At 41.5% G+C, this 26,072-nt stretch overlaps 1 protein-coding gene across 2 annotated transcripts in view; it reads left to right on the top strand.

The window, feature by feature from the left end:
- The window catches only part of akap13 (A-kinase anchoring protein 13), a 145,107-nt gene that overhangs the window by 962 nt on the left and 118,073 nt on the right, over positions 1-26,072 (top strand). For both annotated transcript variants that reach the window (XM_080493347.1, XM_080493346.1), the window contains exon 2: positions 23,204-23,247. In XM_080493347.1, coding sequence (XP_080349473.1) covers positions 23,215-23,247 — 33 coding nt within the window. In that variant the 5' untranslated portion in view covers positions 23,204-23,214. The remainder of the gene's footprint in view (positions 1-23,203; positions 23,248-26,072) is intronic.

Below are 26,072 nucleotides of genomic sequence, written 5' to 3'. Positions count from 1 at the left end.
ATTACACCCAAACACAGCTGTATCAAGTAAAAATAAATACAATTAAAAAAGAGGGTAAACACAAAATCCTAACATTCATCAAACCATTTAGCAGCTCTCCTCGTTTAAAATCAAAATGGAATAATGTAAATTGAGGTAAATATTTTAATAAAGTGATAAAGGTAACAATTTCGGTGATCCCTAAATTGAAGAGATTTCAATAAAATATTCAAGCGAATGCCTGAAAAGCCTTAATATATTGGAATTTACCCCTAAATATGAAAACAATATTTTTTAGAAATCCAAAATATTCTGATATGTACTATATAATCTGTCTAAACTATAAAAAAAATATATACTTTATTGGCCAAGGCCTTTTGGAAGATAGCAACTCAATATACCTTGACAGTTGTTTCCTACAACTTGATGAGTACTGACACTCAACACCATATTAAATAGTGTTTCTATTAGAGACCATATCCCAAATAGAAATACTATTTGGGCAGCATAGACCACATCCTGTTTGTACAGCTGTAAGACAGGATTTAACGGCATACTTTATTTTTCATGCTATTGTTCAGTGAAGCCGGGACCTGACTCATTCTTTTGCAGTTTGAGCTGCTCATCGTGCACCTCCATACGACCAGGTTCGCTTTGAAATCGCACCCCAGGTCTCATCTTCATATACAGTGTTACTTCAGTTCAATGCCACTCTGTCAGAGCCCCAGGACAGGCTACCAGAGGGAAACTGATCGGGGGTCTTTTTAAGTTGAATTTCCCGCAGGGGAAGTCGAACACAATCCGTGTTACATATTTCCAGTGTCTTGGAGGATTATCTCCTGCCTCGAAATCAGAACTAATCTGACAAGCTCTCCTAATACCCGCACTAACACCCATGGTAATAAAGTTGGATCCCACACTACATTTTTTTCTCCCGCTGATCCCCGGTTTTAAGGAAGTTTTTAGAGAAATCAAGCAGAATTTGGGAATGGATAAGACTGCATGCAGCCGCTATATCTCCTTTTGTGATCTCAAGTCTTTATTCCTCAAACATTTTGTGACGAGTCATCTCGGAGATTTCTTCCAGTCATCGTTGACTCATTGGAGCAGGCCATGGTGTCCATCAGGCAGCCTGGTTATTGTTTTTCTCCTGTGACTCCGTGCGGATGCTGTTCCCCTGTAAATCTGACTCAGTGACTGTGAATGTCGGCAGCGTGCTCGCCGTCCCCCCCATGCTCTGCTCTGCACAGGAGGTGACAACATGAAACAAGGAAACAGTCCTGTTGTGACTCCTTCCTGAAAGCTGTTACACTGTCGGTGTGTCGGATTTACCCAACCATTTCACACACTTTGATAACTTAAAGGTTAACCTTTATGTATCTCAAGTTAACTACTGAGGTAATGCACAGAGGTGAAGGAAGTTTCATTACCTTACTTATCAGCACTTGGGCAGCCAGCTGTATCTACATAAACCCAGGCTTATAGTTAGCCCGGTAAATTTAGACACTCGGACCACCCAGTTGACAGCTCATCAACTTTCCACTTGTCCCTCTACTTTTAGGACATTACATCTGCTTGAATCAGGTCAGAGAGTTCTGAAGAATCTTGCCAATATGATACACATCAGGGCTTACAAGTCTATACATCACAATAGATTTGACCCTCTTATGAGTTGTGCATATGGATTTATTTTTTTTTTACTTTATGGCTGCAAAACTGTCACAAAATGTGAAAGTAATGAGAGCTTCTGTCTGTCTGTTGTTGACGCTATTGACAATGTGGTTTGTGATTGGATGGTTATATATCAGAAGTCCCAGTGAGCAAGGACTGACTGGTTACAAGAAGTAAGCATGCAAGCTCTTCAGAGCAAGTGACAGAAAGGCAACCCAAGAATAATAAAAAAAGAAAATCCCCAATGCACATAAGTCTAAATATATATTTTGATTTGTTACAGTATCTCAGGGAATTGGTCCGCTACAAGGAACATTTCTTTTTTTGGTCTTGACAAGACAAGTTTGACAAGCTACAAGTTTTAAATGAAACAGATTGACACAGGGCGTATTCAGGGCAAGGAAGCCAAAAAAAAAAAAAAAAGAGAATAAAACAGTGCAAATGTTTGACACAGACAATGTCTTTTAGTCTTTTTTTGGTAAACCTTTCTCCTAAAAACCTTGACTTTTGTTGCTTATTCTATTCAGATGGTGGCCTCCTAAAAATGAGTCATGTAATCACCTGACGATAAAACTGCCTCTACAAAACAAGTTTCATTACTTAGCAAAGCAATATAACCTCAGAACATTTAAGCCACACCTTCTGTCAGCATCACATGATGCCATCCTTCTTGGATTAATGAGAACATTTTCTGAAGCTTCTGTTGGGGGGGGGGGACACAACTACTTCTGCTTGTGTTTTACCACAATACTGCACTGAATGCAGATTAGTTTCCCGCCTCCGCGGTTATTTTTGTCTGGGTTTTATGTCAAGTGCTCCCAACTATTGGCAAGCCCTCCCACTGAGCACCGGTCATGATTAATGTTAAGATCAGTTCAGCTGTTGAAAAGTTTTGATTGAATAACTGAAAATAATAACTGGAGTTATTTCAGTCACCCTTCTTGAGCAGAAGTTGGATCACTCTCATAAAAATATGTGTGGAGGATGTGTGAGAATTTTCCGTGTGTGTGTTGGTGACTGCTGAGAGAGGAGTGTGTGCCGACGCGCACACAAGTGGGCGTGCACACCACAATGAATGTGTGTTCAGTGAACCACATGTGCATGACTGAGCAAAATGGCACATGGAGGGAAATTTGATTCACTGCACCTCGAGCCTGGTCAGGTTTAGGTCAAGGTGAGTGTGTGTCGGATGAGAGTAATGGTGAGTGCATACAGGGAGGGTCGGTAGTTGGCATGCTGTCATGTGTGAAGCATAGCTAATATCAACTAACCTCCAGTGACCTAATAACTGGACCTAACAGACCAAGTCAACCAATCAATGCCAAATTCGAAGAGTGTTATACAGTCATAGTAAGCAGTGCCTGTATGACCTGTGAATCAGTCCTCAGCGTGTTACTACTCTGGTAGATATTTGCTGCAGTGGTTTCTGAGCTGTCTCCTGCCGCTACTTGTTCTGTTAGGAGCTTCTCCAGCTAACAGCCTTTTCAGAGATGGTTTTTATACATCGATGCTGACACGCCGCGCACAAAGCCTGATTATCATTATGGCTGCTGTGTTCATTGAGCTCTCAGTGGATTGTGAGCAGGCTGTTTTAAAGAGCACAAGTCCTGGAAAAAAAAAAAAAGTGATAGATCCTTTGAACACTGGTTTTCTTGGCCAATATGTAGCCATTGCTGAACATGCTATATTTACTGTGACAGCTCCAGTTGTAGCCACTTTTACAGGCAGTGGTGGCCTTGTGGCAATAGAAGCAGACTTGCGATCGGAGGTTCACACATTAGAATCCCACAGCGGACATGTCTCCACTATGGGTCCCTGAGCAAGACCCTTGACCCCCCCCCATCAACGCCCCAGAGTGCCTTAATGTGGTAGCCCACTGCATCCGAGGATGGGTAAATGTGGAAAAAGGAATTTCTCCAATGGAATATATTAGATTTAGTTTTACAGTAGCTGGTGTGGGAATTTAAAAAAAAAGTCACAAAAACATTGGGTTCATCAGTAGAGTACCTGTTGTCCCTCCATTTTTTTTGAATCAGTGCTTTATGAGTTTGCAACACCATTTTTCATGATGTGATGAGATTCTAATGGGAATTCCATTGTGAGAACCTCCAGTCAAGTGTTTTAATGTTTTCAATGCATACAATCTGTACTAATTAAAAAGATGAATAAATGTAAAACATGTAATATGGTTTGGATTGAAGCGTTGTGGGTTCAATGTAGTGGTTGTCACATCACTTTTGAAAGTACCCTTTCTTGTTTTTGTTTCGTGGAATTTCAAATTGTCTTTGTACTTGTAGAGTACAAGTTGGAACATTCGTCACCGTAGAGGCAGAATTCGGAATTTTAATTCTGACAGCTTGCTGGACTCTAGCTTGTGCTTTCAATATGGCTGTGCAGTCGAACATGTTAGGATAAAGAAGTTGTCAGTGATTTCATGTGACGTCATTCCAAGTTATGAGTTCAGAGACAGTTGGTATTTAGCCTTAACTTGGCACACCATGAATTTTCGGTATGTCAAAAATCCTGAAAAACAGTTTGTTGTAGTTTTGCTCTCCCAAAAAGCTGAGGAATGCAAGACTAGCTGCTGAATTCAGAGTCAACTGCCATCTAAATAACCACATCGCAGCACAAGTCTGACTATTCAGAAAGTTTTTACTTGGTATCCATGTTTATTGTTCCAAAATGTGATATTAGTTCCTTCTGTCTCTTCAGCAGATGCCATTAACCCGAGTGGCAGAAAGTGAGTGCAGAAGTAGAGACTGAGCGGCAGCTGAGTTGTTGCACTGCCAACTCCCAATAAGCCAGTAAACATCCATCCACAATTATATTGTTATTCACAAGACTGAAGCTATCAGGAGAGAAGTAGTTTATGTTTCCATGAAACAAAATCCTCTTAGTTTGCTTCTCACAGCAAAACTTAGGCTCACTCTGGAGGCCGTCCACGTCAGAAATATGTATTTAGCTTCAGAGACAAATGAAAGAGGAGGTGGCCTACCATTTGGAGTGCTGTAAATTTCCACGAGGATTCTGCTGGCTCCAAGCTGAACCCAGCCAATTTCTCATCGCCTCAAACCCCTTAATTTAATGATGATGGGGGATATGCGCAGTGTTGGCCTTGTAATTACTGAGCATTTACCGTAGAATAGAAACATTAGAAGAAGTCTTGCAGGTACCAGTTCGTCGCACAACGCTGCCTCAGGGAGAGGTTTCTGTATGTCTGGGAGGGCGATAGCTGAATTCCCCCTGCTGATATTCACAATAAAGCCTTGACTTAGTTTTTGTTAAGACTGGAATCACTGGAATCCTCTCAGCACGCCAAACAGCAGCCACAGTCATTGTTCCAAAACAGCAGCCCTCTCCAGAGCGTCCAAACTTTGTGCCCTGCAGTGGTTTTTCTTCTCTCCTGGAAATTATCGAGCAGCCTTTGCCGTTAATTGTTAATTCGCCTGTGGTGATGCAAAGGTTTGCCGTCAGAGCTCCAGCTGGCTTTCTACAAAAATGGGCAAACTTGTTCTCATGAAGTTTTGGCTTAATATGAAGTATTTACCACTGTCTGGTACCAGCAGAACCCTGTAAGCTGGTAGGGACACCAACGCATCAGCATTATAGGGATGTTCCTGGGGACTAATTACTTTGTCGACGAAACAAGCATTTAATTTGGGAGCAGGTGACAAGTCTTAAAAAAAAGTCCAGCGCTGGGTGTTCAAGGTCAACATATTCCTTTAAACCTTCTGAAGCTTTCACCTTCAACAAAGTTATTTGGAAGCAGACATTGCAAGGTCATTGTCTTCTAGACTGTGAAGGTTAGAATCCAAATGTTTGATTTAAAGGTGGTTGTGCATCGCTCCTGTGGAGTGATTATATGCTGGGCTTTAACAGCCCACATCACCCCCCCCCACTGGACCACTCTGCTTTTGAAAGACATCACTCATCCAGTTTCCACCATAACGTTTTAAAACTGTGGGTGGTACATGAGTGAAACACTAATTGATTTAACCATCTAATATTTCTGGCGACTGGCTACGGGGCAGGCGTTTAATTGTTTAGCTAACTAATCTTGCATACGTCCAATGCGTTCAGCCAAGTATGTTATAATTTTGAGTTCCAGTTGATTTAAAGGAATCTAGGGCCGATTCCTACAATGCAGTGATCCAAGCATCTGATAATAAAGTAACTTTTTGTTGAAATACTACCAAAATATATCTTTGAGGCGTTGTCCTATGGACAGGCCAAAGCTTTTGTGTGTTAAAAGATTAGGAAGCAAATAAAGAAGAAATGGGACATGTGATGGAGGGTTCAGGTTCTGCGGTGCTACCTGACTGGATAGTCAGGATGCTAAAAGTACAAACCGAACTGCGTGTTTGCTGTTGGATTTAGACTGGAGCTGGAGAAAGTGATCTCCTGTCTACTTGCTGAAGACTTATTTCAGTATGCAGGTGATGTTTGTGATTCCTACCTGCAAGCGTGATCCAGCTGCGCCCAGTGGGGATCCGAGACTCAAGTAATATCAGGTGTAAGAAAGACCTGTTGGTTCGGTTTTTGTGAAGCAACTTGTTTGATTTTTATGCTTTTTCAAGGTGACAACAGTGAAGAAGTCACATTACAAAAAAGGGTGATGCGTCAGAATTTTCAATCGAGTTTAATGTCAGTGAGTTATATTTATTAACATCATTTTTATATAAATTTCAACTCATTTTGGAGTTTGCTCATCCCTTCAACATATGCCTTCGCAGTAAGCACGCTCTTTCAATAAAGCTCTGACTGATCTCATACAGAAGGAAATTGGTTTACATTGTATTTCACTTGATACATTGCAAACCAAATATGCAAATTGTATAAGTGACTAATATTTGTGGAATTAAGCTGATTACATGTGGCCAAAGTTTAAAATAATGAGCTATGAGTGAATAATTGCCGTCATCTGCTCCAACGGACCGTGTAGAACTGTTCTGTACTGTTTTTCACAAAGTACGTGGAGGATTGTGTTCACATTTCATGCAACACTGTGGTCAAGCACGGGCTGAAGTCTTGTCTAATTTTCAAGTGCAGAGAATAAAAAAAAAAGATCACATGCTTGGGCAGCAACAAGTAACCATCACTCAGCCTGTTTCCAGAAGATGTAGCTTACATATTGTTTTGCTGTCTAGTTTTTGCAACAATATTGGAACCAATGCTTGAATGTTTGGTCAGTCAGCAGCCAGAGACATCATTTTCCCATTAGCTCCAAGTCAAGACACTTATGCCAAAAGTCGTTCAGGCCCTTTGAGGTCAAGATTTTTTGTCCCCCGACAAATAAATTTAATCAACCCTTTTCAAAAACGTAAAAACTACAAGTACCTGCTATAACATAAAGAAAAAATGGCCGCCACATAGCGGCTTCATCTGATGGGTTGTTTTGTCCAGTCAGCAGTCAAACCAGTCAGGGGTGGAAGTTTCATTTTTCTGTTTTGACACCACAGAAAGTACGGTTAAAATGTAGACGGGGTTGTGAAAAACTCGGGGATGTGTCGAGTGAAGAACACTTTGCCCGGCTGCAACCCCATAGCCGTCCGAGCCGTTCTCTGTGACACAGCAAAAACGTTCTCATTGTGAACAGCAGCGTCCAGCTCCTGCTGATTCTCCTCCTCCTGTTACTGAGAGGAGCGTCTGCACCTCGTTGGAAGACCGTGATGTTGTGTAGCGTGCCGACATTTCAATAAACCTAGTTAACTAAACAACCATAAGAGCGCAGAGTGGCGTATGTAAACAACAACTGGAGGATGAAATATTTGACGAAATATTTAAATATTGCGGGCAATTCGAGAGTGATGATCGTAACTGACCAATCAGCAGACGGCTGCGTTGTCGCTCCTCCTCACAGACCCGTTCCTCAGTGCTCGGTACCTCAACGGAGAGGTGACAGAAAATCGGAGCCGGTGGTCACGGTTTTTTCCGTACCATCCCCAATTTTTTTGGTGGGACCATGCGAAGTCCTGCCCCGCCCCGGCACTAAAAGTGAGGTGGGACCACGGCTAAACAGACCCTAGTTCGGGTAGGGGGAGGTAGAGAGAGAGGTAAAGAGAGAGACCTTAAGATACATTTTTTGTCCATGCCACAAAGTTACTGATGACTAAACGAATAACAGCTTTATTGCCTAAAATTTAACTCTTGAATGATTCTGAAACTTTATTAGAGTATTTTGTGTCTTTAGAAGCCACAATAAGATCTGTAGATCTGTAGCTCTTATTGTAGAAGTATATATTTAAAAGTCACATCCAGAAACTCTTAACAACCTTCCGAGAACATCTTCATAAATGTATAAACAGCTGGTAACCATGCACGATTGATAAACAAGTGCGTGCACATGCTCCGAGCTGCAGCAGTGCCCTGCAGACACCTGACCTATGGCCTACAGGCTCCGCCTCTCCGCTCTGACATCAGGGATTTGATCAGCCTACTGTCTGTGTTAGCACAAAGCCATATTTAGCCCGGTGTAATCAGTGCAGTGAGAGCTCGCATGCCTACTGAGGATACCTGCCGAGTATAAACACACCTGCTCTCTCTGATGGATTTAAAATGAATTTACCGTGCACCTGAGGGAGTCTGCTGGCAGCTGCCATCATCTAATACACTGTGGGTAAGGTTTCCACCATCGCCTTCATGTGCGGCTTAGTTAGCTGAGAAGAAATGCTTTTAAAGTTGCTCCTTGGTTCGCAGTGGCGGAGTTAAAAAAAACCGATCAAACGCGCAGCCTTTTTTTGTTGTTCTTGGTTGACTGTTGCGATGACGGCGAAACAAGAGCGTACGTGAAGCTACTTGCTGAATTTGCAGGTTTGTCGTCCTTGTTTTTGTTTTTGATGCTGTTCCCCTGGGCAAAGTCTCACTGTGATGCACCTGGCAACGCCTGCCTCAGAGATAAGGCTCTGTGGGTTTAATGGCAACACGTGTGACCACTGTTAGAGCTGTAATTGGTCTCACCTTACTCTTTATCTCGGTATGCACAGTTTCTTGCAAGCTTTTTGTTTGTGAAAGCTAAAAAGTAATGGTTGAACACTCCCGATTACATTTTTATGTACTGTAAGACATATTTTCAGAAAGAAAACGATATGGAGGGTTTACACATTACATTTACAGACATTGTCAAAAATTAGAACATTGTCAATTTATGTGGATTAATAAAAATGTTCTTAAGTAATTGATACTTCTTTCTTTTTCTTTTGTATTTTGACACATCCCCCATCATTTCAGCACTTTTTACATTTTGTTTATTGTTTTTTTGGGATTAGGGTCATACCAGGAATTTTCCTACTTGAAAAAGTTTTGTTCACTTGCATGGGTCCAAAAATATAAAATCCTAGATTTTTCAATAATTAAGCTGTTTTAGTTAGATAAGGAATGAAGTGAGGCTGGGTTTTTGCTTAGGTGCCAGTACAACTTAGCTTTTTGGATTGTTGCTGTAAACGTAGTGGCAAATGAAGGTTTTTCACATTTAAAATGTTTTGTCGGTTCCGCCAAAAAATAAATAAAAATTCACGGGTTTTTCACACCGACACAACCAAGTCGTAGAAGAAAAAGGCTAATGCTAGGCTATAGAGAAACTACATCGTATTGGACATGACTTCATAAGCTTCCACTATCTCTTATATGCCAGTATTTTCCCTTTATCACACTTCACAAATATAGCATAGACCAATAACTCTAGAAATTGGCAAGTTTGAGAAAGAAAATTGTCTAAAAGGTTGAGGAAGAATATGACTGAACAGGGTTATCTAAAAAGGTTATCTATACGCAAAGGAGTTGGCCCTTGTTGTAACGTCTCTAAGAGGCTCTGTGTCATCGAATCTATTGCTAATCAGTTGTCTTTTAAATTCAGAGTACTGCATTTAAATGCCAAACTCATTAAACAAAAAGTGGGAAAATGGCATCAGATGTACACAAACTATTTAATGGATGCACCTGTATTTCTGTGGCACTCTTCCCTTGGTGACTTAACAAAACTTCTGGGTATTGTTAGTAAATCACACCCCAAAATAAGCTCCCTCACTTTCAGTTTCTCGAAAGTGTGGCTACATCTAAGCTGAAATTAAGTTATTTGGGTTGTCTATTGTAGAACGTGGGATTACCAAAGAGAGGGTGAAAAGTAAACACAACATTGTTTTTTGTGGGTAATTTAGAGCTTGTGATTGACCAGTCTTGCATGTTTCACTTTCCTTCAGAAGGAGCAAAACCTGATCTATTTGTTTGCACCCACCACAAAACCGCGACACGGTATCAATCAAAGATTGAGCTTCCCAGAAAAAGCATAGCTTTTGGTCCATTATTGCTCTTTGAAAGGTTTGAATTATCTTTGAAATAGAAGTCTGCAAAGGTCTTTGTGCACAATGCACATCAGGCAGTCGTGCAGTGGGGGTGATATTAATCTGATCAGGCCTGTTGTGTGAAGCTAGGGGTTAGCGCTGCTCGGGATTCTCCTGGCTAAACCTCTTACCTCCCAAATGGGCCTAACAAACACTTTCCTTTTTCCAAAACTCTCCCGTCTCCCTGTCTTTCATCCTCGCTTTTTACTCCGTCATCTTTTCAGTGTCAGTTTGTTATCTCGCTCACCATGCTCGAATGAGTAACTGCGGTAAGTTGACAGTGAAATGTCCTATTGATCATTTTGAGAGATTTTCCTCCGGCCTTCGCTTCGGTAAATAAAGCCCAAACACACACTGCTCACCGAGCCAGTCGGGAATCTGTCAGAAATTGGATTGTGCATTTGAAACTGAATAGAGCTGGATTGAAAAGGTAGTTGTTGCCCTGTTGATCTTGTGTTGATTTTTTATTTTTTTTTATGTTGAATCTCACAAAAAGTGACAAAGTCAAAGTATTCTGTAAAAAGCTTTGGAAACATAGATGGGCAGAGGAGGGGCATTAAACCTGGGGAGGGGGAGCTATTTAAGGCACAGGTCCTGATTACAGGCTGGCCCCCGTTTGTGCCTCCCAATAAGATAATGCTATCTGGGCCCACAGGTATTTGGTTTCAGTGGAGAGGGTAATAACTGTCACCAAACACTGAGGAGAGCTTTCATCCCCTGGCCTTGTGTTGTCAGCCAGCGTTTGTGTGCAGCCCCGGCACAGAGGCGGCTTTTGTGCGGCAGGGTGAGGCCGCGTCACCGCGAAGGCCTCATATCTGTCCGTGGAGACAATGCTCAGGTTTGATTAAATCTAACAGCCATGACTATCTAAATGGCACTCAACACGGTGTGTCCGAGTTACTGTGGCCGACGTTGTTGAGGTGGTGACGTAGCCCTGACTAATTTAGCCATGCCCATGAAGAGCGGAGCTGATAATGAACCGTAAAAAGAATCATACAAGGGTTCAACATAAAGCAGACGGATGTACTTTGCGCTCTAATTTTTTTTTTTTCCCCCCCTTTTCCTGCTGTGGGTGAATGTCATGTCATCGTGGTGGCCGAGTAACTTGTGGTTAACCGGGGGAGGGCAGACGAGAGGTTAAACAAACTTCTGAGTTAAACATCAAACCCAGTTTAACCACACAGTGTTGTAACCCTCCCTCTGTATGGCGCGATTTAGGGCTTTGATGGGAAATGTGAAGGTTTCTCGAGAAATATTGTGCTGGGGACTTTAAACTGTTGAAGGAATCTAAATTTCATTCGTTTACTTGCCGTATTGGATTTATCAAGCATTATTTTCCTTTTTTGATCGGCCTCGCTCAGATGTGAGGCCATAACATCTGCTCAGATACCACCTCCACCTCCACCTCCAGTCTACACTCGATCTCTGGCTCTGTGCAAGTGCGATGTAGAAGCAGCCAGACCAGGATGAGAACCGTCTTGCATTGTCCACAAGTTTAGGTGACAATGCTCATTGGCCCGTTGAGCTATGCGTTGTGGGATGACCCATGCGTGGGCATATGTAAAGATATGGTGAAAGAAAATGTGAAATTCAAATTCAAATCGATTTTCTGTATGTCTAATTGTACTCACTCACAGCAATACACAACAACTAAAACACATGATCTATACACTTTATTTAGCAAGTGCCTGAAGGAGATGGAATTCAATCAGTCTATGGTGCAGTGTTGCGTTAATGCTTAGAGACTTTGTATTATACACTTTGATATATTTCGCAGTAAAATTGGAAGCGATGGTACAGAAAAGTGAAACACAGAATATATAGAATAGAATGACTAACACTCTAAAGCTTCGAGGTTTGCTGGGTTTTAGTGGTAACTGGAAACACAATAGCCTATTTACAGTTATATATGCTCTAATAACTGACTCTCAACAGTGTTTTATCTGTTCATTCAGCATAGGCAGTGAGAAACAATCACTTACAGCCACTCACAAAATCTCTGTTACTTATATTTTAGTAAAAAAATACATTTATTTCCATGTTGACTGCAATATGGAGATTACTGAAGATGCCAATTTTGAAACCAGAGAGGAAATATGAAATATGGTTGGAAAACAAGGCAATGGGCATCCTGTTTGTTTCAGCAGCAGGTGTTTCCACTTTGTGTTTCTCCCTCTGGGGTAGGAGTAAATGTTTCCGCAGCCCAGATATCTTAAGGTTTGTCTTCGTTGATGGGGTGCATTTTTTTTTCCAAATATCTATTAAGAAAATACATTTTGGGGAAAAAAACCCTCACAAAACAAAACAAGAAATTCCCGAAAATAGGCCAAACCCAGCAGTTTCCTCGGCACCACATTGTGGAAAACTTCAATCGATTGTATTAATTCCGGAAACCAAATACTAGCTGTTGGGCTAAATGCAACAGTTAATTCATTGTGAATTGACATGACTGTGTAGAGCCTGAGAAATCCCACACTTCTGAGTCAGATGTTGTTTGAGATTGGTATGAAACTGTTTTTTTTGGAACTGCAAGATGAACTACATGCTGACGCTCCGCCTTATAAGGATGTGTTTCAGTCTTTCTCTACTTCCACAGCCAATTTTTAAAAATCATTATCTACAAAGTTACCAAACTTCCAATCTGAACAAAAAGTGGAAGAGACAGGTTTATAATAAAAGAAGAAGTTGGAAGAACAGCTGAAGCCCGTCTTTCACGAGGCTTTGCACTAGTCTGGATGTTTTTCTTGGCACTCCCGTGTGCCATTTGGTGGAGGTTTTTAGCCAAAGCTTCTTACCGTACCAAGAGGCCTGACATCGACAGCAAGACTGACCCAAGTAGGATTTGAATCCCCAAATCTGTCTGCATTTTTTCTTAAGTTTCTCATGTATTTGCTTTCGATTTCCGTCGGTAAAAGCTGCTTTGAAATTTGTATGTGTTTGACACGTGCATGTATACAGTGTGAGGTTAAAGCGCGCTCAAAAAAGACCATGGAGTCAGCAAGGGGGAGGTATCCAGGCCAGGTTGTTCCCGTTCACTGTATTTTTGTTGGTGAGGCTCCATAGGTGAACCACAAACTCATTCCTTGCACCCTTCGTGAGACTTGAACCACGTCTCTCGTTGTTATCGTGGATCCCTGGTGTTGGATGACACTTCAGGTCTATATCGGGATTCTGTCCCTCTTTATGGGTTTTTCCTACATGTCCTTGACGGCAGCTCACTGTGCAGGGCAGAATTCAAAAGGCTTCACGAAGAAGCAGCCGCAGGTAACTGTTGTCCCCATAACACGGATCCACATTGACATTCTTCAAGTTAATTAATGGCCAATGGGAGGTTTTTGACCCAGAAACACTGCACTATGAAGCTCTGATCTTCCTAAACACATTTGCAAAACTATACGTTGCCTGTTGTGCAGGTGGCATTTATGTGACCTATTTTATCTGAAGTCTTTTCACCAGATTCAGCATGCCGCTTTTTTTTTTTTGACATTGTTTTTCAACAAATGGTTGATGCATTTCATGCTCTCTTTTCACAGCCGAGGTAAACATTGAGACCTTGGAACAGGCACGCCAGCACAAACACTTTATATGGCCGGCTTGTTGATGACAGTTGTTGGATGAAGCCTTACTTGCACACTATATCTTTACTTCTATGTCTAGCGCCGAGTGGTTTTCAGGGGCACAATGCTCCTCTCTGGCCCTGCCTGATTGCCGGATTGATTTTAAAGGCTGCATTGTTTTTTGAAGGACATTCGATCAATGATTTCATGCACAACCTTTGGCAGTGATGAAACACCTTGAACTTGAAAGCCTCAGGCCACACAGTGCAAGGAGATTCGAGTTAAATAAAATTGAGCACAGTGTTTACAAAGTGCCAGGTTCAGAAGGTACAGGGACTTTACACTGTGGAACACAGTCATTATGTGCTTCACTTTCCAGTACCTGATGCCACTTTGTAGACAGGATTACTAAGCAGCCATTTGCCAAACCTTGGTGTGATAATGATGCTTGGGTATGGCAGATCTGTGTGAATGGGCACATGAATCATGATTGTGGGGTGGAGGTAGAGTCACAATTTTTGAATAATGTTTTTATTTTTGTGAAACTATGGTAATACTTAAGGTTATCAAGGGTTTCCTAGCAACTGCTATAACATCGTCTTGGGACTGTTCTGCAAGTTTTGAAGGTATTTAAAATATGTCACTTTTTGACAGACAATGGAGGAAAAAATGATTTCTATTGATGGCACTATACACTTTTATTTACCCAGGCTTTTTTCTATCACCAGGCTTTCATACTTGCACTTTCTGCAGGAATTTAGCCTGGTAGTTATGATCCGCTATAGGAGCCGTTTTTAAGTTTTTAAGTGAGAATGGTAAAGTTTTGTTGCATGTTGGCTATTCCTTTTCATGACAACAGCGTTTTGAGCCTTTGAAAACAGCACTTGAAATTCCATTTGCCACACTATCATCTGGATCATTTCTTACATACAATTGATACTGAGGAGGCCTAAAAAGGAGCTTGAATGTTGACGTCATGCTGTTCTCTGCTCTCACTTGTGTGTGGTTGTATCACAAAAACACTTCACCAACTGGTGGCCTGGCAGGCAAATTACATGTTTTTGCTGAGAGTTACTGTCAAAATGTTGCCAGCCGAACAAAATGAAACCCCACGATCTGCTTCTTTTTGAGTAAATTTACAAATTCATGGTACAGATGGGTTGATATTGTGAAAGTGGTGGTGCTGTGTTTATTAGCAACAGAGATCTGAGGTGAGCTTTTTCTCTCAGCTTTGAAAAGGGCGGTCACATCACAACTATAATGCAACATAGTCATACTGTCTTGTTCATTAGTCTATAATGGGAAAAACACAGCTTTCTCTTTGTATCAAACAATAACTCTAGGGGTGTAACGGCTTGCCTATCCCATGTTGCGGCTCAACTAGTTGCCTCAAACCCCGGGTTGGGTGGACGGTTACACAAAAGCAACACGTTCATCAGATCTACTGAATTTCATTATCTTTACAGAAATCGCAATGTGTCGCGTGTGGCTGTGCCGGGAATCCTCAGCTGACAGTCCAATTAATGAGTTGTGAAGCTAATCCTATTCATCCTCCCATTCACGCTGCAGTCACATGGCTATTATGGCTCATTTTGATAGCCAGGGGACCTGCAGAAGCCATAACGGGTCCATTCACAACCCTTGACTCGGCATATCACCACTCCTATCCCAGCATTGAGGGCCTTTTGTCTCTCGATTTATTGGTCTATTTGTGATGGCTCTGCACTTGAACGCGGCTGATGCCCTGCTTCACGCGAGGCCTTTCTGCCACAGCGAGAGAAGATTCTCTTTCCAGTAGCAGTTCAAAGACAGTTTGTGCCGTAATAGAGACTCTTAAGGAGTGCGGCTGAAGGCTGGCTGCACCCGGTGTTGTAGAGGGAGTTAATGGCTTGTGTAATCTCTATAAGCAGGTGTCGGGTGGCTGTAGGGTGAGCTGAGGGGATGTCATTTCTCAAGGTTCTTCTGTTACCAAGGATTTTTTTTTTTCTGAATTCCCCCCTTTTTTTTTTTAAGGAAATTACACGCAAAGCGACAAACGTATGGTTTTACTTCATGTAGATTTTAATCGGTTATTGTTCTTGGGACAAACAATTTCACATGATGGCAGTTTGTATTTACATGAGCCAATTCAGACACACAGCGTGTTCTGGTTTCTTAGTTTTATTGCTTTCCTGCAGTTATAGATTTATATCCTTGACATGGACTCTGTTACGTGACCTGGAAGTCCAGGTATTAACTGCAGCAGAAGAATATATTGTAGCAGTCGATTGCCTGGAACTTGTTTACCTCTGAGCAGCTTTATGTGGTACAGAAATCAATGCATTTAGTGTAAACTCCTTTTCTATGGAATCTTCTACTACTCGAGTTGAACTGAGAAATGACCCACAGATGTAGCCATGCAGGAAGTCCCCCGTGACACTCTCTGCCCAGGAGGAACTGCTGGATCAGATGGACGGTCACGCCCACGACACAGTGCGACCACAAGGTCAGCAGAAGAAAATGGATCAATGGAGGTCCAATATCAAACCTGCATTCAGGGATATTTTCACATTATATTAACATAGAATCAAGTGACTCCTCTGTGAAAGAGACTCTTGTCGTCGTGAACACACAGAGAATTGTTGTCGGACTCTGTGGCCCCTTTCAGTTCATTGTTTCAGTTTGGATTACTGTTATCTGTTAAGTCCCACCTCTCTGAGAAAACCTTTGAATAATAAACAGATGGCGCAGATTAAACTAAAATATGCCAGAACTCAAATCCAAGGCCCGTATAAGAATGTGTCTGACGGAGCCGACGCGTTTATTCATAAAAAGCCAAGAGAACACAACTAAAACCAAACGGAGAAAACAGAAACAGAACCATCACCTCGGCTGCCATGCAGAGTTATTTAATGCATAATAATGTATGGATCTTCCATAAAGTCTGGCTTGCTGCTTCCTCGGCCTCCCTTCTCATCATTTACAGTGCTTCCTTATGCCAAATATGAATGCAGGTGAAGCTGAGGTCTTTAGGTTGGGTCAGTGCTGCGGCACAAATACACTCCCAACTCTGCTGGGATACTCATGCCGTCATGGATGAGTACGCTGTTTCTTGTCACATGCTTAAGATATCAACAGATTTTAATCTGTGCCAATAAAATTGATTAATGTGTCATTGGGTGTTTGAGCTCCCATGTGAAATGCCTATTCACAATACAGTTATGTAAACACGTGATAGCTTTTCACAGGAACACATCAAAGTGTCAGTTTTGCAACTTTAGACAGGCTAACACGTTTAGCTTGACAGTCACGCTCAAGAGGAAGTCGTCGTGTGTGGTGTAACGTTACAACCCCCCCCCCCCCCCCCCCCCCCCCCCCCCCCACCAGTGGAGCAATTTCATCCTGAGATGATGCAGTCAACATGAGTCAAGTTCCTTTTGTGGGCAATATTCATCCCAGCAAATCAGGAGAAAAAACAAAACCCTCAGAAAGAGAAGTGAGGAAAGTAAAGCGTCAGATGGAGAGTCACATGGCACTCGATGGAGCAGTTTGGTTTGAAACGAGCAGCAGTTCAGCGTTTTATATGCGTAACTGTGTTTTGCTCAATGTTATGTTTTCCGTGCGTAGAATACAGCGGCACTGTCTGTAAAAGTAATGTCAGTAAATGCAGGGTTTTAGAATGTGTGGGCCAGAGAACGGTGTAATGTTAACCTCCCTGGTCTCCTGTAACAAACACTTTGACCATAATGTCTGCCCTAAGTCCTGACTTATTCATCAAAGCTTGACATTCGAAAATTCAAACTCAACTTTATTGTCAATTCAGCCTTTTGTTGAAGCAGAGAGAATCGAAATGTCTTTCTTCCGCCGAAATGTAGCAAAGTAACAAGGAAATGGTGAAACACTAACTGGCCAACTGCAAATGTGCACTTTGTACAAATAAGACTAGATTTCACCTTGGCATGACTTCAGCAGCACTCAGGAGTCACTTTGATGTCAAAGACATACCGTCTGTTTATGCATCCAGGTTTTTGTTGAAGTTGTTTCACCTGGATTCCTTCAAGCACTTTCTTCAGATTTGATTAAATCTGAAGGTCATTGTGGCCACAAATGTGACATATTTTTGTTTCCAATTTCTTTTAATGGCTTTCTTTGAAACAAACAAACAAACCCCAGAGGGAACATCCTCATATTTGGCACAAATGTTCATTTGAACGCCACAAAAGGATTCTTTTTGTGTAATATCTCAGGTAATCATGCACTTGCCTTTTATGACATTTATTGTTATTTTCTCTGCAGGTGCTATAGGACTCTGAGTCGTTTATGTCAGGTGTAACTCTGCTGATTGGCTTAGGCAATCAATGTAATGTAGATAAAGGACTCCTGTTATTAACAGCATTTTAAAGTGGTCTATTAAATACTCTCGAGAAGTCATCTGCTTCAATTAAGTTCAATGAATCCCAACCAGTGCTAACTCATAATGACTTTCATTTTGATGTACTTTATTTCAACCCAAGCCAAAGAATCGGGATATTGTTCGAGCAGTTTGCTTACTGCTGATGTGTTTTTGTGCAAGGACCAATGAGTTCATTGTTAGGTGGCTTTAGAGATTCTTCTTTCCTGTTATTAAATTGTGGCTTACATTATAGAAACACACAATCCAACCTGAGCACCAGAGGTCTTCAGCATGGTACATGCATGCTTTTGTACGTTTTGATAACTTATCCACAGAGACGTCAAAGTAGAGGTCTGTTGTCCTTGATGGAGTTTTGCCGTACAGGTTCAACATTGCTAGTTTGAAATATTTCTGTAACAAAGTTATACAGCATATCGAATGACCTCACTGCCCTGCTTCAACCTTAGATATTACAATGTCTCTACAAAGGTATAAATTGGTATCAACTGGATTCAAGGTGACGGCATCCACGCCTGTTCTCAGAAATCAAATAACCATCAGTTTTGTTAGGAAAGACACTGCTGATGTAAAACTTTGTCCACAAGTGGTGTCTTTTTTTTTTTTTTTCCTGAACTTTACCCAGTTTCAGATGCAGATGGAAGGTTCATTTTGACGAGCTGGTGAAAATCAGGCTGTCAAAACGGCTTAGGACTGCAGAGAACTGGCCATTACAGTGTCAGGCTAAGCTGTTGTGTCCCGCTGCCTGCTATGAATGTGTCAGGAATGTAAAGCAGGACAGAACTGATAAAAGGCATAGAAACCTTTCTTGGATGAATAAATGTTATCACCTCTGTCCTCAACGATTAAAAAGAAAAAAACCCGGTGAATTTACCAAAGCCATTACTTCCGAAGTGTTTTCTTGTCGTGCAATGACATAGGTCATCTCATGGTCTTTCAAATGTCATGTAAATGAAATGACAAAGGCACAACAACTGCTGCAGTCAATAAAACTGTCAGTCTGGCCCATTCAAGCATCCCAGAGTTAAGACGCCGAATCATGCCTGCTCTCGTATTGCAGAGTTGTCATAAAAGGAGCCGCAGCAGATGACAAATGTCCGCAATATGGAAATATAAAAGAAGCAGTTGGACTGTTGGGGGCATTATGTGTGAGTCTTATCAGTCAAAGTTGTGCATGTGGTGAGGAAGCTGGTCTCTGGCCCAGTGCACTTAAGGCAAGAGGATTAGACTCCAGAGTATTATTAGAGCTACTGATTATCCCCTTACCTGATCCGCCTAATTCTAGCTCCAGCCTATTTATTTAGCAGAAAAGTGGAAAAATGTTTGGATTGGGCTGCAGAAAGTGAATTGGCCTTGCTGCGCTTCAGCGCTCTGTCAAGCCCAGCATTGACTTCTTTTTTTTTTTTGGTTTTTCGGGTGGGGGGGTGGTTCCTCTGCTAAACTCATTAGGTCCTGGCCTTTTGTCACCGTCTCCCCCGCTGTGGAGTTCATGTGATTAATGTACTGCTGACCACTGAGGCCAGCAGCAAGGACTTGTTTTAGTGCCAGAGAACAGCAAACAAAAGAAAATTGTCTCTGCAACTAAGTGAGGAGAATACGGGCCCCTCAAAGCCGACTGGTCCTTCGAATAGCTCATGAAGAAAGTTCAACGAAAAAAGGTTTCCAGCTCGTTCGTCCTCAAGTCTGTAGCAGTAATACATTTGTTTGGATGTAATTACACACTCGCTGCCTCTGACCTTGTGCCCAGAAAACAGCTTTGAGGCCCGCGTCCCGGACCGGGAGTCAGGGAATCAAATGTGAACATGAGCTGGTAAATCCAGCTAACTGATCTACCCGCCGTATAAACCTCTTGCAAGAGAGGAAAAATAGTGTTTCCAGTGGTTTAATCTGCTTTTACTTAGTTTGCATTGGTGAGGAACTGACAGGTCATCGGAAGGATGAGCCTTAAGGCTCGCACAAAGTTTTGTCATCGTTCTCTGTGGATGTTTGAGCAAATAAACACGGTCACAAATGTAGTAGTAGGATGAGGTCTGTTTGTGTGTCCGTGTCTGTGTTCCCGCGTGTGATTCAGTGTCTGTTCTCTACTCATGCACTATTAACCTCCCGTCGAGCTTTGGGACCGCTGCCAGGGTCAAGCTTAACAGCCACCTTGTCGACAACAATGTTCTGATGCTGCTCGAGCAGATTTTCATGACTTTTTTTTGTGGGAAAATTTAGTCAGTGTTACAGTTTCGGTTAGCCGGAGTGACATCTTTGAAACCTTTCATTTAAACAAAGCAGTCAGTTACCAGACGGTTTATGGGGACAAATCAGTCTTTGTGTCGTGTTGATGATAACAAGCTCGAATATTCCCAAGTATGAAGATTCAGAGGTATGGTTAGTTCGTTGGGGTTATTAATTGCTCCACTTATTGCATTCCTTGTGGAAAGACTAAACCTTTGGAGTCAAATACATTTTTGTTCAAAGGCCTCATGTGGTGCATTTTAGTTTCAAAAAACATTAGCTTTAGTAATCCTTTAACATGACTTATTTCTCTCTTTGTTTTAATGGAAAGAGCTTAAACATTTATTTCAATATTCAAAACCCAAACAAAAATCAAAATTCTAAAGAAAAATATGTGAAATTTCGACACCATTTTTAACAAGACCTTCTGAAGCAAAATGCAGTGAAATGGCGAACAATCTAGACTTGTTTTTTTCGCTTCTATTTTGTTGAAATTACTATGTTTTATTACTACATAACGGGTCTCTTGGCTTCGGTCTCAGGGTTGTGTTGGATTTGTTACTGTTAGTGAACCCAAGAGAAGGAATTCCAAACAGCAGTTCCTTTTATTGAAAAGTTATTTTGGGTAATTTTTACAATTTACAAGATCATCCAGTGAACTAAATTGCAATCTCTGGTTGGCCAGTTTTGGTTGACTGGCTTTGGCCATTTAAGAGTGTTATTTTTGGTAAAAATTGTATACCATTGATATGAACTGTGCTGTTATATTGTTCTTTTAAACAAGGTGTTGTTTGGTTTACACCATTTCTCGAATTTTCTTTCATACATGAACCACCTGCCTCCTCAGAAGTCCATATATGTGAGCCTTTCTCGATGCTTGCGGCCACTTTCTTACATTTCAGATGAGGCCTGAAAATAGTGAAGTGTGTCAACTGTGCTTCCAGAACAAAAGCCGTGGTTAGTTGAAGTAATGTGACGCTATGAAGTAATGGAGACTGAAGCGTGCACAGGTGTGGAACATTGAGGAGATGATGCAGTACCTAATGTGAACACTCACGTCAGTAATTACATCACATCAGTGTTCTTGAGCATGATTGCGTTATCATCCGCACTCTCTTTATATACATCATAAAAAGGTGCATAGAATTTGGCTTTTGATGCAAAAATAAAGAAGAAATTTAAAACACACTTAGCAGTCTGTCATTCAGAAAAAGCTCCATATTTTCAGTTTGAGATAAAGTCACATTCCAGTGATGTCTTGGATGGCGTGGATTACTGAAAATCATGCATCTAAACTATCCTGGAATTGGCATACTTTTTTGGAAAGTTTATGCCTCCTGAATGTACTGGACTTTGGTCTTTATGTTGCTCAAGTATATGAAACAGTTTTCACACTTGTTCTGTGGACCAAAGTTGAACATTGAGGAAAAGTTTGCATTTTAGAGTACTGTGTGTTTCACGATCACATGGTGTGTATTTTGTGATGTCGCTTCCACAACAATAGTGTGTACGGACTGTGGTGGGATTTATACCTGGAAAGAACTTACTGATGATGCATTGGAGTTAATCTTTTACCAGTCAAGTGACCATATTTGATCGTTTCTGTTTCTTCTTACAAATATTGATGTCATAGTGTTGGTGAAATAGTTGTGCAAAACCCTGAGCGAGGTATTGATTGTGCTTTACACTTCCTTTGGCCCTCTGCAATGTAGAAACATTTACTATTCTCCTACTGAGTGATCCATTTCACTTGAAAACCAAAAAATATAAACCCCTCCTGAGTGAGAGCGCACACACACACACACACACACACACACACACACACACACACACACACACACACACACACACACACACACACACACACACACACACACACACACACACACACACACACACACAAAGTGTGCACATTAAACAGAATCAGTATGTTCATTTTCAAACCGTTTCCCACTGCAGCCAGCAAGTCATATTTAGGGTAGGGTTAGCAAATACCACATGACGGAAGTTTACTCATACTTTTGAATGACTCTAATTATGTATGAATGATATAAAATTGTGTTTGAGATATTCTTCACCAACACTCCAGGGCACAAAAACTGCTATTTTCAAAGTCCTTCAGTGAGAGGCTTTTTAAGGGATAAAACATCCGCATCAGGAATTCCTCCACTATTCACATCAGTCACGATGAACAGCGAAGATACGGTACTTGTGAAGTCCGTCACATCCTGTGTTTTGTCCGTGCTGCACTCTCACTCCCATCAGACTGAAATTGAACCTCACCACAGTACATTTACCAGCGAACCAAGACCTGCTTTTCCAGCAGTCCGCCTGTCGGCTCCCTTTGAGTCGGTACAATAGCTATTGCTAAGAATATTAGCATACAGAGAGAAACATTTGGAATCTAAATCCTCTAGTATATATTCACAAGCTCGTCACCTTTGTTCAGGCAGGGCGTGCACAGTTGGGTTTTCAAATCATTTTCTTTTTTGGCCTCAGTTACCTTTTCCATGTTTTGATGAAACCAAAAAGAATTGCCAGCAGACGGTGCAACAAGGCATCTTCTTTGACATAGTGACATGGCTGACTGACTTCAACACAATGTCAGCAACAAACAACTAAGGTCCTTTTGACACCTCAACACTTTCAAGTGAAAACGGCAAGCTTTTGTTGTGTTTTGGGTGACTTCACATGACAGTGGTCCTCAGAGCCACTGAAAATGCAAGTTTTCAAAAATGCTCTAACTCCATCTCCATCTTAATGGGGAAATGCTGCTACTGCACACGTGCGTTACAGCCGTAGTAAATAGTTCTTCATCATTGTTAATGTGTATAGTGTGTTGTTCTCTGAGTGCAGGTGTGTGTGGTTTCATCCCTAAACAACCAACAGCACCAACACGTGGACTCGCAAGACTTTAGCCATAGCAGCTAATGTGTGAATGTCGACAGTTTGTTAAGCTGCCTAACACTGTTCAAGTAAACAAAGTTGTTTTGTTGCACCTTAACTTCCCACTGAGCTAAAGCTGTCATTTGATCTTCTCTTTGCAGTGTCCAGGGACATGAAACTCAATCCACAGAAAGCTCCGTTGTATGTAAGTATCACTCAGAAGCATTTTTTTCTACACCCCCCCCGTACAAATCCTCTCCATGAATCCATCCACGCAGGTGATTTCCTATCTCTCAGTTGTCGATGTGGTGCAGCACGTGCCTGGATGTCTCACTGCTTAACCTGTTTGGGCGGAACAACCTACACCTTCATCATTATTAGCAGTACTTTGAGGAGCTGAAGTAATTGTCGCTATAGCTCCACCTGACTTGTCTGGAAGCCAGCCCAATTAGCTGGAATAAGAGAAAACGAGTGTGTGTGGGTGTGCAGGGCCAGATAGTGGAGAACACAACATAAAGCTGCATGCAAATCAAATGGCTATTTACTGTTCACTGACCGGCAACCATTCATTACAATTTGTGCTTTTCTTAATGTCTTCTATTGTGAGTTTTAGTGGGCTTGTTTTCAACGTTGACAGGCTGGTGCTATTACAAAAAAAAAGACTCAAGTAATTGATTAAGAAATGAATAACCGAAGACAATGGCGAGACGTCTTCATTTAACCAAACCTGCTATTTGTAACATTTTACTGTGCGTTGGCTCCACTCAGTAGAAAACCAACCCTGAAAGTGTCTCTTTCTCCGATCATTAATTTTTGTGAAGGAAAACCTCAGCGGCACAGTCGCCCAGCGTGACGTAGCTCCGAAGTCTGGCCATGTAGCGGCCATTGTTACCCCTTAATGAACAGCTATAAGTCAGCTTCACATGGATGTATGGATGGACAATGGACGAGTTCAGAAGGCTTCCTTCTGCGCATCCTTTTGTCCATGGTGGACATGTATTAGCCATAATTTTAAAAGGTTTTGATTTACTACATCATTTAGAAATCCTTTAATGTTGTTTTAACATGAATAGTTGCATCTGATGTCTAGGCAGGGTGACAGCCTTTGCCTGATGACTATATTTGTTGAGCAGTAAGTCTGACTGTTAATTATTTGAGGCCTATTTTTTTTGTTTTCAGGATTTTGAGGTAATGCCTTTGGATGGAAGTCCTCCCACCATGTGTAGATGCTTCAGGTGGAGGAGATGCATGTTTTTGAAGTTTATACGTCCCATGCAGTGGCATTTTGAGGGATTTTTAATGACGTACTGTATGTTTTGCCATCCGTCATTAATACATGCATACATGGTTTCACACAAACGCAATTCAACATAAAGTGCTTTAAAGAACAAAAAAAGACTCATAAACAAGTTAAAAGCAGAGCCCTGTGAAGCCTCACCACGCACCAGTAGAAAGCCATAAATATCAGGAACTAACTACAGGAACTGAGAAAGCTCTGAAACATCTGAAATAAGGAAACGTGATAGAAATACAAAAATGATAAAAAATAAACGGGTGAATATTAACAAAGATAGAAGTATAATGACTCAAAGAGCAGCTGAATAAAAGTATGCACCATGTCGTAAAAGAGACCAAAATATAAGTCTAAATGTAACCAACATTGTGAGCCGATTTTTCAAGGACACAATGGGCATCCTCGTAGTACAAGTATAAATACATTAGCGTGGCATGGCTCGTCCAAGTCCGACAACTGTTTGTGGTCACAGTTGCATATCTAAATGTGCAACTTCTCATAATCTTCTAAAATACACCTATCCTCATCTACACCTGCGAACGTTATTCGAGAAACTTCTGGAGGGATTATCGATAAAGCTAGGCCTCGGTTTTCATTTAGTCCGTCTGTCCATCCCGCCTTCCTGCTTTATCCTGTTGAAGGTGGAGTGTTGGAGTCGAACCTGGCTAACTCGTAAAACGGTTAAACTTTACATGACAATGGCACTCAAAGCTAACTTATTGAACACACTCCATGTAAACAAAGAAAATAGAACTTTTCTGGAAAGCTGGTCCAGCACGAGTACTCTATGGTCATTGGAAGTAGTTCTGTGCACACACAAGAAGTTCGACAGTAGCAATGAATCAATGCAGGCACTGATTATGCCGCACTCTTTTGGATTTAACCGTGCTTCTCCAATAAAGTGTACATTGACAACCGTCCTTTTTTTATTTCATATAACAGTGGGCATGTGCAACCAGAAAAGACCATTTAAAGGAGCATGAATGTTTGCAACATACTGTTAAATGATAAATTAACTAACTTATATAGTATATAGTATAGTATTCAGACCTGCAACCTTCTTGCTATAAAGCAAAGAGCTCTTCATTCCGTCTAATAAAAGCATACTCCACATGGCAAGAGTATTTCACTGAAGCTGTTGGACCTCTGCTCCATCTTGCTGGGTAGTTACCTGCTGTTAACATTGGGTTTACCTGCTCATTCATGCAGTTATCCAGTTATTCAATAATTCAGAAGGATCCTAGTACGTTTGCCTTCATAGATATGGTCAACACCACCTGCTGAAGGTCAAGCACATTGAGTGAGTTGGAACGTATGCGTGTTTGAGCTAAACACCAGGGTATTTCACAAACTGTCGATCGAGTGTAATTTTCTCGCCCAGCTAAGTGTTGGGTTAGAGGAGAATGTTCTTAAAAAAATGGAAAAATATCCCGTGAGCAGCAGTTCTCTGGGGCAGTATACTGTGTGGATGTCAGAACAGAGGAGAATAGGTAGACTGCTTCAACATCTAACTCAAATAACCTCTCATTACACGATGCAGAAGACCCTCCCCGAACGCCCAGCTCGTTGAACCTTGATGTAGATTTGCAGCAGAAGCCCACTCTGGGGGTTATCTCTCATAGCCAAGAGCAGGAAAATGAGGCAGCAGTTCACACAGGTTCACTTAAAGTGGACAAATGTTGAGTGGGCTGATAAATCTGCATTTCAGCTTTAAAAATTCAGACAGTCAGATCCGA

Source organism: Lipophrys pholis, assembly GCF_963383615.2.
Source record: "Lipophrys pholis genome assembly, chromosome: 2".
Classification (NCBI taxonomy): Eukaryota; Metazoa; Chordata; class Actinopteri; order Blenniiformes; family Blenniidae; genus Lipophrys; species Lipophrys pholis.
Note: the sequence above shows the minus strand (reverse complement) of the source record. Positions and strands in the feature narration are given on the sequence as shown.